The 16618-nt window shown below is 41.9% G+C and overlaps 1 protein-coding gene and 1 pseudogene across 1 annotated transcript in view; one reads left to right on the top strand and one right to left on the bottom strand.

Moving 5' to 3' along the window:
- Positions 1 to 4892, top strand: part of LOC107656410 (adenosine deaminase CECR1-A-like) — a 7070-nt gene extending 2178 nt beyond the window's left edge. Inside the window, exons 4-10 of the mRNA XM_016444271.1 lie at positions 821 to 1031; positions 1118 to 1245; positions 1841 to 1931; positions 2217 to 2325; positions 3639 to 3796; positions 4492 to 4694; positions 4793 to 4892. Coding sequence (XP_016299757.1) covers positions 821 to 1031; positions 1118 to 1245; positions 1841 to 1931; positions 2217 to 2325; positions 3639 to 3796; positions 4492 to 4694; positions 4793 to 4880 — 988 coding nt within the window. The 3' untranslated portion in view covers positions 4881 to 4892. The remainder of the gene's footprint in view (positions 1 to 820; positions 1032 to 1117; positions 1246 to 1840; positions 1932 to 2216; positions 2326 to 3638; positions 3797 to 4491; positions 4695 to 4792) is intronic.
- A 140-nt stretch (positions 4893 to 5032) lies between these two features.
- The window catches only part of LOC107656231 (probable polypeptide N-acetylgalactosaminyltransferase 8), a 12280-nt pseudogene continuing 694 nt past the window's right edge, over positions 5033 to 16618 (bottom strand).

Genomic DNA, 16618 nt, shown 5'->3' with positions numbered 1-16618 from the left:
TATAAAGCATTGCAAAAATTACCTCAAATATATTTATGAAATCCAGTACTTGCTTCTTACTAATTTTGGGGTGCTGATTCCAGAAATAGTTTTTGCCTATCACACTTTCTCATGCATTTCATAGCATGTTTGCTTTTGACAACCATTTGTACGGTGAATATGTCTTGCATTATCATTTAATAAAAGCAGCAGAAAAACAGCCACAAAGACATGACATGAAGCCAGGTTAAGTGTTTGTTCAATTCTCAGCTGATTTTCACATGTATCAATGATTTGAAATACAATTTTATGCCTAATTCTGATTTCAAGGTTAGAATTACGGCAAGTGACAGAAGAAAATGCAAACATGACCCAGATGTTTTCTGCCACATCTGTGGGTGTTTTACTACATCTAAACAGCAACAGAAAATTACATATTTTGTGGGGAAAAAAGCTTATTTTTTAAATTCCTTTGACATTAAATAGAGTATGTGAATATATTTTCTACTACTTTGCAGAATAAAGTTAAACATATAATTTTTTAATTTTTTTAATAGTTTTTTAGTTGTTGTTTTTTGTTGACATTTGACAAGTGCATTAATGCTGATACATTCATATTTGAAAAAAACTTAATTCTTATTGTGTTACAAAAACTGATGGAAGTTTTATTGATATTTTTTAACTCAGCATCATCAAATTAAATATTATATTTTATTGACTGATTGATTAATTGATTGATAGCAAATCGGCAGATTTTTTTTCAAGCTGCAGGGCTGTATTATGAACAGTTCTAGAACCAACTAAGAGAAAATAAACTAATTAAGCAAATGACCTTTCTCAGTTTAATGCGGAATCTCACACTTTTCACGGAAGACCCGGAGACGTCTTATCCGACACAAGATGCAGCATGGGACAGGTTTGAGAAGACTTTTATCGCTCTATCTGGGCTGATCACATATGCACCTGTCTTTAAAGACTACATCTACCAGGGTCTGAAGGAGCTTTACAAAGACAATATCATGTACCTGGAGCTGAGGGTCGGACAGTCCAAGGTTTGTGGCTCTTAAACCACATCACCATATTTCAGTGTATATGTGCACTTGGATGAAAAATTTGTATATTTTATAATTATGTGTAGGCGTATGAACTCGATGGCACTACCCATGACAGAGCGTGGTCTCTGGAGGTCTACAGAAACATCACTGAGCAGTTCAGAGCAAATCATCCAGATTTCATAGGATCTCGTTTAATCTTCTCTGTCCACAGGTAAAACTACATTAAATCAATCAATCTTGTCTCTCTTGAATAAACTGAATAAGCCAAATACATACTTAATTTACCTTAACCTTTACAAAACAACAACAATAATAAAAACTTTTAATGTAAATAACTTTCATTTCTGTTATCAAGGGTCACAACAGTCAGCTTTATGATTTTTTTTTGACAGCTGTTAAAAGAATTACAGCCTTTAATCCAAATGATATTTCATACAGTATTTTTTTTCTTCCTTTTAAAAAGCATAAGCCACGTTAGTTTATTTAATAAAGTCACTTTAATGGTTACTGATTCTAGAACTGACTATGCAAATAAGAATTTTCTGTTTTCAATTATGACGCCACTAGACTAACAGCGGTGAAACTTCTGATTATGAGATTATGGATAATAATGCTTGAAACATCAGCTCAAGCTTACAAAAGCAAAGACACATGGTATTAATCACTGCAGAATAAAAACACATTTAACTCTGTCGTTTGAATTAAAAAAGATGAAATATGGTCTAGGATTTTTGACATGATTTAACATACTAAGAATATTAATCATCAATCTCATCAATCTGATCTGAATGCATTTTTTTACTCAGGTCTCTTAGTGTGTCTCAAGTGAAGCAGGCAGTACAAGAGGCCATTGAAATGCAGAGAAAATATCCAGACATCGTTGCTGGGTTCGACCTGGTAATCTCATCTTTGACTTAAGTTACAATTCACGGCCATGTCGCCAGAATGCAATACTAAATACTAAATATGTTACTGTCTGCACTGTGCAAGCAAGCCACAGCAATAACAAAGCCAAAATAACTGAACCAGGACGAGTCGGTTCTAAAAGGTGACATGGCACCATGACGCTCACTGAAGAGTCAAATTTGACTCAATCAGAATTAAATAAAAAATGAAAGGGGTGAAATTAAATGACCACATTTAGTATTTGTTTTCTCTAATTCGATCAATTTATTGCTGTAGGTAGGTCGTGAAGACACTGGAGGATCTATCTGGTACTTTCGAGATGCCTTATCACTCGCTTCAGAGATTAAGACACAACTTCCTTTCTTTTTTCATGCTGGAGAGACAGGTCAGTATATGTAGCTCACTTCATTATTTTTGGGAGAAATATGAATTGAATCAACTGCTTTGCAAAATATCAGCGAAGCGCTCGAAACACCAGTCGCTGGTCAAAATGGTGTAAATGCAATTCAGCACAAACATGCATAAAAACACCTTTTACAAACCAAATGCAAAGGTTTTATCAAAAGTTTAACCTGTTAAATGCAATTAAGAAAACTTTGAATATACTGTGACCACACGTCCCCCTTTTCCCAGATGTGTCCTGGTAAAGATTTCTAAATTGCCTAAAATGTCAGGATTTTGGCTGTAGTTGTGTACGAAATCGCATACTTCCCTACTATATAGTATGCAAGAAACAGTATGTGAGGGGGGCAGTATGTCCGAATTCATTGTATTCGAAAAACAGTCTGCAAAAATTACCCGGAAGACCTACTTCTTCCGATTCTGAAGTGCGCATTTGATGGACACTTTACTATCCCATGAGGCCACGGGAGAGGATTTATAAATGACAGTGAAGTGATGCAACTGACGCAGGTAGGTCATGTGAAAGTAACAACATGGTGGATGTAGTATATGAATTTCATTCATACTACCCATATTAATACTAGAATGTACTTTAACGGTCGTGAAGTAAATTCAAATTCAAATGTAGTACCTAATCAGTCAGTATGGGATTTTGGATGCACTGTTTGTTTTCCTATTGTTTTCATACTTGCTGAAAGTAATGACTTAAAAGCAGTTTGAACAATAGCGTGCAGGCACTGTACATAATCAACCAATCTTGGCGTGCGAGAAGGTGGGATCTACAGAGAACGGTCAAAGCAATGCAAATATGTGTGTATAATGTATGAAGACTGTAGAGAGCACATCAATAGAGAAACAAAGACAAAACCTGGACATTTTAGGCTATTTATAAAAAGAAGACAGATGGTCACCCCAATCAAATACCATAAAATATGAAGTCTATATAATATATGTTCTATAATATTTGCTGTTTTGTTTTATTGAGGGCTTATTTAAATACGCCGATAAAAGACTACTCTTCCTTTTCATTATACAAATGCAGATTTATAGAAGTATATCGTAGACACATTTATAGAAGTATATAATAGACACTAGTTCATGGGTTCACTGAGAATGAAGCCTCGTTTACTGAAATTGTGTAAATTTGCCAGTTTGAAATGTGCTAGAAACCAGTGGTTAGAAAAACAAATGAAAAGGTTTAGAAGCAGTGTTTCAAAAGCGTCCATCACTACACTTAATTGTTTTACAGTTAAACTTCCAGACTGGAACAGGCTTTCTGTGGATGTTTGTTTTTAGATTTGGATGGTACAGATGTGGACAGGAATGTGTTAGATGCTCTGCTGTTTAACACCAGCCGCATAGGACATGGTTTCGCACTGGTTCATCATCCCCTGGCCAAGCAGCTGTCCAGGATGAGAGGGGTGGCAGTGGAGCTGTGTCCCATTTCCAATCAGGTACGGCTGTGGTGCAAAACTAGGCTTACCATATGTCCTCTTATTCCCAGATATATCCTGGCCGGGATTTCTAAATTGTCTAAAATGTCAGGGTTTTGGCTTTGTTTTTCTATTGTTTTCATACTTGCTAAAGGCAGTATTGGGGAAAGTTACTTTTAAAAGTAATGCATTAAAATATTGCTTTACTCCATACAAAGTAACTAATTGGGTTACTTAGTTACTTTTTATGAAAAAGTAATGCATTGCATTACTTTTCCTTACGTTTTGCCACCTGGGCTGGGCTTGCCCCAAAGTTATATTTTTAGCAATTGTAAAGGCCCTTTCACACCAAAAGTGAAATTAATAAGCCTCAGCCTGAAGGAAGTGCCTCTGCACCTCACTCCAAATTTCTCTCAACACGGGGACAGGAGAGGTGTCAGTGAATAAATGGGAAAACAAAGTAACTTGCGTTACTTATTTGAAAAATTAACTCAGATATTTTCTTGTACATTTAAAAGTAATGCATTTCGTTACTAGTTACTTGAAACAAGTAATCTGATTACGTAACTCGCGTTACTTGTCTAAACCTGACTGAAAAGTAGTTTGACCAATAGCATCCAGCCATTGTACATAATATTTGGACAGACTTACATTTAAAAGAACTGTGTCAAATGTCAGTGTGATTGGTTGAATCAACAGTGTTTCATCTTCTCCAGGTGCTAAAACTGGTCTCGGATCTGCGAAACCACCCAGCCGCAGTACTAATGTCAGACGGCCATCCTGTAGTTGTGAGCTCTGATGATCCCACCTTGTTCGGGACCACAGGACTCTCCTATGATTTCTACCAGGTCTTTGTGGGTATTGGTGGGTTGAGTGCAAACTTGGGCACTCTAAAGCAGCTTGCGATGAATTCAATCAGGTGCTTAATATTTATTTATTCACATACTTTCATTTGAAAAGTCATTTTAGTTATGTAGAAGAATTATTTAAGGTTGCACTTTTCCCCTTTATTAACAGGTACAGTTCTTTGTCACCACAACTACAGGACAAAGCTATGACCGTATGGAAGGAAAAGTGGAACAAATTTGTGGCAGAGAATTCATAACCATGACAAACAGAAGAGCATAGGATTGTATTTTTTATTATTACTTATCTTATAAAACTAAGGGGGTTGAAAGTTGTTTTATTTGATTGTATTATAGGTTTAAAGTATTATTTGACTTAATACTAATCTGAGGTTTGTCCACAGCATTTATATCATAAATGAATTGAGTCTCCTACATTTTTTAAGTCCTTAATTACATACTGTATCCGCCAGTGCTGGTTTCTGCAGTCCTGAATTAAAACTTCATATTCTCCTTTCTGGTCAGCACTGATCTCCAGACAGTGTTTAGTGCCTCTGTTCTGTATAGCGTGTCCCTGAAAACACCAGGTATATCCAAAAATTTATCTGAATAAGGAGGTTTTTCATGCAGGGATATTTATATTTTGTCATTAAAAGTGCTTTCTAGGTCATTAATTATTCCGTTTTTTTTGTGCTGCTTTAAACTTTTAGTATCTGAACACGAGTACATCTCTGGAAATCTGTCTGAGCCGGGATCAATTACACAGCGGGTCATGTGATATTTGTGTGAACATATACATACAGATACATATTGCACCACTTTCTGTATAGTAAAACACCTGTGTGATGAGAAATTAAAGCTTGGAAAATGTAAAACAAATTTATATAGAGAAATAATATAATCATATATAGAGAGAGAGAGAGAGAATATAACAGAATTCAGAATTATCTGGGAGGGACTGTAATGACTTGTACTTGTCTGTTCAAGTGGCCCCTGATCAAACCATAAACATGTTTGCAGATTATTAATCACCTGTTTGTGATAGTAGGACAAACATTATTTTCTGATCTTCAGAGTCTACATTTTCCAGATACCATTGGAATGGTTTGCAGTTCAGCCTCTCTCTCAGTTTCGCTCTCTACAACACATCACCGATGTCTATCCCATGGTTCTGTGGGAGAAGACGAGAACAGGTGCACTGGTTGTTTGACTAGTTTAATGATAAGCAAACAGCTATACAAGCAAAACACTGACACAGTTCAAACTATATCCCTATCCACATCTCAAACATTTGGTAGACAAATATTAAAGGGGTGGTTCATTGCGATTTCACTTTTTTAACGTTAGTTAGTGTGTAATGTTGCTGTTTGAGCATAAACAATATCTGCAAAGTTACGAATCTGAAAGTTCAATGCAAACGTAGATATTGTCTTTTATAAATTCTGGCAGTTTAATGCCTACAAAAACGGCTGGTAGGGACTACAACAAGTTACTTACTTATAACAAACCCAGATAAACCCCGCCCTCGGGCACATGTTAGACCGCACCCCATAAACACAATCAAGCCTAGAAAAAAAACAGTGAACCACCCCTTTAAAGGGTTACTCCACCCCAAAATGAAAATGTTGTTATTAATCACTTACCCCCATGTCGTTCCCATAGACTATATAAAAACAGGTAGTTCCAAACCGGGTGTGCCTCACACGTCCTGAAAAGTGAAGCTGCGGGCTCTTTGATCGCCCCCTGGTGGCTGGCTGCAGTACAGGTCATAAACCCCGCCCTCTCCATGTAAACGACTGAGACTTGAGTCAAAATAAAAAAATAAATGACACTTCCAATACAATTTTCCGAAAGATGGTTTTGGCCATTAAAGGTAGTTATTATCACGCTGATATATGTTCAATTGTTCGTTTTTGTGATAAGTTTGATTTTAGCTAGTAATTTGATGCTATAAAAACGGGGCATGATGTTATGGTTGATTGGGTCTGTGGGAGTTTGGGCGGTTGTTTGATACCGCGGCTCCACCTCACGACACTACTGTGCAGACTCTGGCTCCAAACAAATCTCTACTGCGCAGACTCTGGCTCCAAATGACGTAATTTACTCAAGATGGCAGCGGCCATACTGAGATGCTTTGGCTTCACTTTTCTATAGTGGAAGGAATAGGAGACGCGTCGTCCATCTTTTTTTACAGTCTATGTTCCAAACCCGTAAAAGCTTCGTTCGTCTTCGGAGCACAATTTAAGATATTTTGGATGAAAACCAGGAGGCTTGTGGGCGGCTGTCCCATTGACTGCCTAGTAAATTACACTGTCAAGGTCCAGAAAAGTATGAAAGACATCGTCAGAATAGTCCATCTGCCATCAGTGGTTCAGCCGTAACGTTATGAAGCGATGAGAATACTTTTTGTTCGCGAAGAAAACTAAAATAACGACTTTATTCAACAATTTGTCTCCTCTGTGTCTCTCCGCATCACCGTAGCGCCATTTTGGAGAATATGCGCTGAACGCAAACTGCGTATGCTCTTCTGTGTCAGCCGTGCTTTTTGCAGTTTGCATTCAGCGGATATTCTCCAAAATGACGCTACAGTGATGTGGAGAGACACAGAGGAGACAAATTGTTGAATAAAGTTGTTATTTTTGTTTTCTTCGCGTAAATTGATGTGTCAACAGAAGAAATAATTGTCATGCCTCGCTCTTAATAACACAAAAATCAACACTGCTAGAACTTTCTTTGGATGTGTCCAACAGATGATAAAAGTGAATTTCTTTCATGATACCTGTACTGGAATATGCCAGGCTATGTGAAAATTGTTCTTGTATTGATCCATCTAAACTTCTGCCACTCTGAGGGCATTTCTCTTCATTACATTGCTAAGATCAGTGCGCCCTCTCGATGTGAGCAATTTTAGCGCAGGGTACAATCTCTATACTTCCTCCACACAGCCACACCTGAACCAAACACATGAAAACTCAACACGGTTTACTATGGCTACTATGTAAATATAGTATAATATGTAGGAGAATGATCAACACGTTTGCATGTGAATGTGGTTTACCTGTATTCCTAATTCAACATTCTCTCCTCCGAACACCTCCATCCCTCCATCCAGAGTCCCAATCTCACCGAAGAACGGACGATCAACCACAAGAATTCCCTTCACAGAGAGACTCCTGGAGAATCTGTTACTCATAATAAATATACTGTATGAATGTAAATATAATATATTGGAAATTTGCATACAACAGTTACACTCTTAATAGAATTTAGCAACATCAGATAAACAGCATGTTGTGTTTAAACTGACGGAATGCTAAAAAAACTCAGTTCTACACGGGAGCTTGAACGGATGCTTCTTTTTTTCTTTATTCACTTTTCTGTCTGCCGCACGCAACTCATGCACGCGCACGCATTTCAAGAACTCTCTGTCACATGCTGAACACAACATCCCCCCCCCCTAGAACTTGATTAACTTAATGAAACAAGTTTCAATGTGGCCCTCAAACCATAAGAGAGAAAAACATATAACTCCTATGCAGGAAAGTCTGTGATATAATCTGCCAGGTAGGTAGGACGAGCCCTTGCCCGAACTGGTCTGCCTCCCAAAATCACCTGCTGGGGCATTTCCTGGCCATTTTGGGTAACATCAAGCAATGGCTGAGGAGGGTGAGGGCCATCTGCTGGCAGGAGTGGTGGCAGGTCAGGTCCTGGCTGTTGTGGGGGCTCCCTGAGATGGAAACCTTGAGGTGCCTGGTGTGACCATGGCTGTACTGGTTCTGGTCGTGGGACTAAGGAACTGACTCCTTGTGCTGCTCTTGCGTTAGGCTCCATTGAAGACCTCTTGTTGGTGTAAGAGGGATGGGTACTTTCTGCAATCTACTAGCATGCCAGCGTGAGCGGTCACTTAACAGAAATGTGGCGGATCCTAGCTGACGGACCACTTGGTGAGGCTCAGACCAAAACGATGCCAAAACGATGGGGGGCAGTTAGTATTGTTGCTGACAAGGAATGGAAATGCCATCTCCCGGCCAAGCATGAGCAGAGCAGGTGAAGCCTGAGTGGCGCCCCTGAGCTACAACATGCCACAGTTGTAATAATAGCCTATACATCTATGTGAGAAAAAAAATCTATTCTCTTATCAGATTATCTATTGTAAATCAGATCTGTGTGGTTCGTACATGAACTTACTGCTTAAACGCGCCGAACGCGCAATTTATTTAATTAATAAACAGACTGATTCTAGTTTCCATTAACCATGCGTTATATATTGGGGGGTTGTAGGGTAAGTGTTGTGTTTAAACTGACGGAATGCTAAAAAACTCAGTTCTACACGGGAGCTTGAACGGATGCTTCTTTTTTTCTTTATTCACTTTTCTGTCTGCCGCACGCAACTCATGCACGCGCACGCATTTCAAGAACTCTCTGTCACATGCTGAACACAACATCCCCCCCCCCTAGAACTTGATTAACTTAATGAAACAAGTTTCAATGTGGCCCTCAAACCATAAGAGAGAAAAACATATAACTCCTATGCATGAAAGTCTGTGATATAATCTTCCAGGTAGGTAGGACAAGCCCTTGCTCGAACTGGTCTGCCTCCCAAAGTCGCCTGCTGGGGCATTTCCTGGCCATTTTGGGTAACATCAAGCAATGGCTGAGGAGGGTGAGGGCCATCTGCTGGCAGGAGTGGTGGCAGGTCAGGTCCTGGCTGTTGTGGGGGCTCCCCGAGCTGGAAACCTTGAGGTGCCTGGTGTGACCATGGCTGTACTGGTTCTGGTCGTGGGACTAAGGAACTGACTCCTTGTGCTGCTCTTGCGTTAGGCTCCATTGAAGACCTCTTGTTGGTGTAAGAGGGATGGGTACTTTCTGCAATCTACTAGCATGCCAGCGTGAGCGGTCACTTAACAGAAATGTGGCGGATCCTAGCTGACGGACCACTTGGTGAGGTTCAGACCAAAACGATGCCATTTTACTGTTACGGTGAGGTCTGCAGACTCTTACCCAGTCCAGTACCTTGATGTTAGTATGCCTGACCTTGTGTCTCTTATCGAAGTTATCCTTCATTCGCCCCTGGTTTGTAGTTACGGCCACTTTGACTGCTGCTTGGGGGCCACTACTCTTACTAATGCTGCTGACAAGCCCTGTGCTCTGAGCCTGTCTAGGGGCAATTCCATCTCCCGGCTGAGCATGAGCAGAGCAGGTGAAGCCTGAGTGGTGCTGTGCTGGCTAGCCCTGTAGTGCAACAAGGTTTGATTAAGTGCCATTTGAAATGAGTATCCCTGGACCAGATGCGCCCGAATCCCATTCTTAAGGCTCTGATTAAACCATTCCACCCCACTGTTTGCCTGGGGATGGTAGAGTGCGGCACGAATATGCTTAATTCCCTTATTGCTGAGGAAGTTGGAGAATTCTGCAGAAATGAACTGGGGCCCGTTGTCAGTAGTTATGGCACGGGGCATGCCCCAATGAGCAAACAGACTGTCCAGTATCTGCGTGATAGTCTGTGATGTAACTGTCCCTGCCGGTGCTAGATGTCTAACTGTAGGTGCTTCCATGGACGTGAAGGCCATGGGACTGGCTGCAACGGGGTTGGGGCTGGTTGTCCAGTCTTTCCACTAAGGAGACACGGTTCACAGTCCCTGACCAGCCCCTCAATATCCCGGTCTATGCCCGGCCACCAGACCAGGTCCCGGCATCTTTGCTTAAATTTTACGATGCCCAAATGACCCTTGTGCGCCATTGATAGGACACGTGCACGCAAGCTGCTTAGCACTACTGTACAGAGACCCCTGGAAACACATACATCACCCCAACATGATAGTTCATTCCGCACCCTCGCAAATGGCACTAGCTCCTCAGGCACTCGCGCTGGCCACCCTGAGCGTATGTAGGTGCGGAGTGTTGTTAACCTGGAGTCATGCTCAGATACCTTCTGCAGCTCTTCCAAGGAGACAGCAGATTGTAAAGGTGCATGGAGCATCTGGATGAACTCCGGCTCCACATCATAGCTGCTTGGTGAGGCTGCTGGTGTGGGTGCAGTAGTGTTTCTCAACCAGGGGTCCGTGGACCCCTAGTGGTCTTTGACGTAAGGCCAGGGGGTCCGTATAAAGTATGAATTTTTGTATACATTTTTTATATTTTGACATGACATGTTCCCATGAAAGAAAAATCCAATATAGCTGATGATATGGCCAAATACTGGACAAGTCAACTAACTTGAATAATACTTGACTGCATTTTGTCCTCACAAAGACACAAATGATACATGGAGGAGTAAATTTTGTTCTGGGGGTCCTTGAGGATGGTTCTGAATTGGACTGGGGTCCAGTACGCCAAAAGGTTGAGATTCACTGCATGGACCGAGATAAGAGATCAGCGACCGCATTGTCCCTCCCTGGCGTGAATTTCAGCTGGTAATCGTACTGTCTCAGGCGCTCACCCCATCTGTGCAGGCGCAGGGGTTAATGACCCGAGCCAGAAGCTGACAGAAGCGTGGGCAGCACCTGATGGTCTGTGTGGAGGGTGAAACGCCGCCCGTAAAGATAGAGGTGCCATCTCTCAGTAGCCCAGACACAGGCAAGGGCTTCGCGTTCACCGACAGAGTAGCGCTGTTCCGTGGGGTCAGGGCCCTGCAAGCAAATGCTGCAGGCCTTTCAACACTGTCCTGCTCCTGTGAGAGAACCGCACTCAGTGCTTGTGTGGAGGCATCACAGGGGACGATTGTCGGACTGTCCGGGTCAAAGTGAGCTAGAATGGGCGGTGTGGTAAGCTGGGATTTTAGCATTTGGACAGCCTCAGAGCATTCTGCAGTCCAGTTCCATGGCTCATCTTTCTTTAGTAATTGACGGAGGGGTGCTATGGTTCGGGAGTACTGAGGCAGAAAACAAAGGTAGTAGGCTGTCATGCCCAAAAACGAGGCTACCTGGGAAGTGGAGGAGGGTTCTGGGATTCGGTGGATAGCCTCAATATTTGACTGGAGAGGGGCGATGCCTCTGGGCGGGAGACGAAATCCCACAAAATCAATGGCTGAGGTGGCGAATGTGCATTTCTCTGCATTCAGTGTAAGATTATGCTCCATGAGGGCACTAGCCACCCTATTGAGACGGTCATTATGTGTCTGGATATCTGCTGCATGCACTACTATGTCATCCAAGAAAATGGCAACTCCAGGAATACCAGCCAAGATGGTGGTCATCACCTTTTGAAAGCAGCTGGGGACGGAGCTCAAGCCAAACGGCATGCGTGTATACTGATATACCCCAGTGTGTGTGACAAACGCTGTGAGGTTTCTGCTGGAAGGATGGAGTGGCACCTGCAAGTAACCTTGGCGCAGGTCCAGCTTAGTAAATACCGTCGACCCATAGAAGTGGGTGGTCAGCTCCTCAGCCATGGGTAAAGGGTACTTGTCTGGAATAACGGCCTTAATGACAGAGCGCAAGTCCACACAGACTCGTATTCCCCCAGACTTTTTCCTGGCAATGACCAGGTTGGAGATCCAGGGGGCAGCATTGACTGGTTCGATCACTCCCATAGACAGCATCATTTGGAGCTCCGCCGTCACTTCATCCCGCAAGGCGAGAGGAATCCTGAGCAGGGGCTGAATGACCGGTGACACCTCTGGATCCACCAGAGGCCTGTGGGTGAAAGCTGTGAGGCAGCTGAGTCCATCAAACAGCGCCGGCCATCTCTGTTGCCAGGTAGTGGTGATGTGGTGGATGTCTGAGCCCTTGTCATCTCGCAGCGTGAATCCTAAGCATGTGAAAAGATCCAGTCCCAGGAGGTTGGCACCCCGCTCAGTAATATAGAAGGGAAATGATGGCAGGTGTTTGGAGCCATAGCGGACTGGAACATGAAGAACACCCAGTATAGCGATCTTAGAGCTGTCATAACCACAGAGGGATGTGCAGGGCTGCTGCAGTGGCAGATGGGAAAAGAACTTGTGGTATGTACTAGCATTGAGCAGAGATGCCGCTGCACCCGTATCCATCAACAGCGGAAGGCTCACCTCGCCGAGAAGCACAGTACACTCTTAAAAATAAAGGTGCTTCACGATGCCATAGAAGAACCTTTTTGTCTAAATGGTTCCATAAAGAACCTTTAACATCTGAAGAACCTTTCTGTTTCACAAAAGGTTCTTTGTGGCGAAAGAAGGTTCTTCAGATTATAAAAAGGTAAGAAAGAGATGGTTCTTTAAAGAACCTTTGACTGAATGGTTCTTTGTGGAACCAAAAATGGTTCTTCTATGGCATCGCTGTGAAGAACCTTTTGAAGCACCTTTATTTTTAAGAGTGTACATGTCCTAAAAGCTGTTTGGCCCGCTGATACATGTCTGATTTCAGTGCAGTCATTAGAGGCAAATGGTTGTCGCTTCTGTGATGCTTGCGTAGCAGGTGCTGATCGGCATACTTTAGCGAAGTGATTTTTTTAAAGGCAATTCCTGCATGTCTGTCCCCGTGCAGGACAATTTTGGGCCCTGGAGTTGTCTGAGCTAGAGCCACAGTTGCTGCAGAAAACTAAACTTCTACGACTTCCTTGCATCTGTGTAAGCTGCACTGGAAAACATGCTTCTTCAGTGTCTATTTTATCTGAAGGAAATGGACCGTGGTGTGTGAGACAGACAGATCGCATGTGCTGCATGGGTGCATCCACCAGGGGGAGCGCATCAGCGAGAAGCGTGGAGCATTCAGTGGCTGCCTCCACCTGCAGCGCAATTTCCACAGCTTTATCTAGTGTTAATTCGTCGGATTCCGAACAGTTTCTCCCGAGTTTTGTCACACAATATCCCTTCAATAAACTGATCATGGACGATCTGATCTTGAAGAGTCCCATAATTGCATGGGCATGCCATGTCTCGCAGATTAGTTACATGGTTTTGCACGGACTCACCCGGACGCTGCAGCCGTTTACGTAGCTTGTATCGGAGGAGCAGTACTCGTTGTTGGCCTGTGAAGTGGTTTGCGAGGAGAGCGACCGCTTCCTCTTAAGTTTCTGCATGTCCGAGGGCACGATATATTCTCTGTCCCTCCGCCCCGAGACAGTGGCGAAGCAGGGCGATGGTCGGAAATGTCAGTGTAATCCATGGCCTCGAGGTATACTGTGAAACCATCAAACCAACTCGCCCACGGAAATTGGTGGTTCGCCAGGCACGGGAAGAAAAGGTGATGGAGGCGGTAAGCTAAACTCAGCCATCCTCATCGCCAATGTTGTGTTTAAACTGACGGAATGCTAAAAAACTCAGTTCTACACGGGAGCTTGAACGGATGCTTCTTTTTTCCTTTATTCACTTTTCTGTCTGCCGCACGCAACTCATGCACGCGCACGCACTTCAAGAACTCTCTGTCACATGCTGAACACAACACATGACAAGAAACAAGAAGAACTTAACATCGAGTCACTTACATCTTACACAATATTGCACAACACACACTCACTTTCCTGGCTGAGAAAGATCGTTTTGATAGTATGACTTCTGTGGGAACCTCTCGTACATGCACCAGAGAGCCCAGTCAAAACCATGAGCAGAGGCGAAATACTTTGTCATCTGCAAGTGATAGTAATTGACTTTATCAAACACAGGTCTCAGGACCAGCGTAAGGTCAGACTAGAAATGTGCAAGCAGAGGCTCCGCCCTAAAAGAGAGAGAGTACTTGAGAAACTCTTCACATTTGATACACTCTCATACATAAAAATTTTGATTGTAGTTTTTTATTTTAAAGTGGAGGTCAAATTCCATCTAGCTAAACAAATATTTAGTTTACTGCCAAATACTGAAGTCAATTGAGCAGTTTCACACCATTTGACATGGACCCCAATGTGTCTGAACACCAGGACAGCTCTGGAAACCTGCCTGAGCCGGGATCAATTAGACAGCGGTTCCTATTGTTTTTAAGGAATTTAAGGGGATAACTTGCTGTATAATAAAATATCTGTGCGATGAGAAAGTGAAGTGTGTCAAATATTCACCAAAATACAGTTTGAAAATGCAGAGAAGAGAAGAGAAGAGAAGAGAAGAAGATACTACCTGCACTCTTAAAAATAAAGGTGCTTCAAAAGGTTCTTCGAACGATGCCATAGAAGAACCATTTTTGGTTCCACAAAGAACCATTCAGTCAAAGGTTCTTTAAAGAACCATCTCTTTCTTACCTTTTTATAATCTGAAGAACCTTCTTTCGCCACAAAGAACCTTTTGTCAAACAGAAAGGTTCTTCAGATGTTAAAGGTTCTTTATGGAACCATTTAGACAAAAAGGTTCTTCTATGGCATCATGAAGCACCTTTATTTTTAAGAGTGTGTGATCCCATGAAATGACATGGATATAAAATGGGAGTGTTCTCCCCAAATGGTCCTTTATCCAAACATAAACGTGTTTGCAGATCATTAATCAGCTGTTTTGATAGAGAGGACATCATATTAAATTGTTAAATCCTTCATAATTTTTCCTGTACAACTGATCTCTCAAGACTATCTTGTTTCATAGTGAACCATATGTCACTCACCACTCCATAACTTAATAAATTCATGGGATTTAACTCAGGATAGACATTTTCCAGATACCATTTAAATGGTTTGAAATTTAGCTTTTCTCTCAGTTTCTTTCTCTCCGATACATCGCCAATGTCTATCCCATGGTTCTGTGGGTTCAATTATTGAACAATAATTCAATAATTCCACTTATACCATGTTTACAACACCTCAATGCATTTTTCAGATGTTTTATTGTAAGACATTTGTCAGGTTTTTATCTATCAAACGCTCTTGTGTACAGAACAAATTTCATCCCAAGCCTCCATTGCTAATTACATTTTGTTATTAGCGACTATTTCATTTTAGAGCAAATAGTATTTTAGGAGAATGATCAACGCATTTGTGAATTACCCGTATTCCTAATTCAACATTCTCTCCTCCGTACACCTCCATCCCTCCATCCAGAGTCCCAATCTCACCGAAGAACAGACGATCAACCACGAGTATTCCCATCACAGAGAGACTCCTGGAGAACAGGAAGAGGACGGATCTGTTACACTCTGATTAGAGCAGAATTTAATAACATCACATCCACACCATGACTGCCAATGTGAAAGAATATTGAGAACAATATTCACTTATATTCACATTAATTCACTTATATCTTAGACGCAATATTACACAACACACACTCACTTTCCAGGCTGTGAAGGATCGTTTTGATCGTACCACTTCTGTGGGAATCCCACGTACCTGCACCAGAGAGACCAGTCAAAACCATGAGCATAGATGGGATACTTTGTCACTTGCAAGTCATAGTAATTGACTTTATCAAACACGGGGCTCAGGACCAGCGTACGGTCAGCCTGGATACGTGCAAGCAGAGGCTCCGCCCTAAAAGAGAAAGAGCACTTGAGAAAATGTGATTTCATAAATTATTCTGTCATTGTGTTCATTTGTCTACGTCTGTGGTGAATGTTCACACCAGTGTTAACTAAAACTAAATATTATTTGTACTATTTGCAATAAAATATGAATAAACACTTGAATCATTTATAAATAATACTAAAGTAACACTGCTTCACAATATTGTTTTAAGACCGAGAATTTCATCTAGGTGAGCAAATATTTAATTTATTGCCAAATACTGAAGTCAGCTGAGCAGTTTCACACCATTTGACATGGACCTCAATGTGGGCATCCAAAATGGCAACCACATCTCCAGTGGCAGCCTTCCACCCTGAGATTCTGGCCTGGGAAAGTCCTTTCTGCTCTGAATGGGTCACCAACTTTACCAGGCCTGGGTGCTTCTCATTGATGGAGCTCATGTAAACATGCAGCTGTGTTTTCAGATCTTCTGTGGAACAGATACATCCAGAATTAATAACTCATTTTGAGAACAATATGCCTCTGAGACGAGGGTTGGATGAGATTTTGAGCGAAACAAACCATTCGTGCTGTGATCGTCCACCAGTATGATCTCTTTGAGCAGGTGGGCTGGAGTTCTGTTAATGATGCTGCAAATGGCTCTTTG

Source organism: Sinocyclocheilus anshuiensis, unplaced genomic scaffold (assembly GCF_001515605.1).
Source record: "Sinocyclocheilus anshuiensis isolate Anshui unplaced genomic scaffold, SAMN03320099.WGS_v1.1 scaffold183, whole genome shotgun sequence".
In the NCBI taxonomy this organism is placed as follows: domain Eukaryota; kingdom Metazoa; phylum Chordata; class Actinopteri; order Cypriniformes; family Cyprinidae; genus Sinocyclocheilus; species Sinocyclocheilus anshuiensis.
Note: the sequence above shows the minus strand (reverse complement) of the source record. Positions and strands in the feature narration are given on the sequence as shown.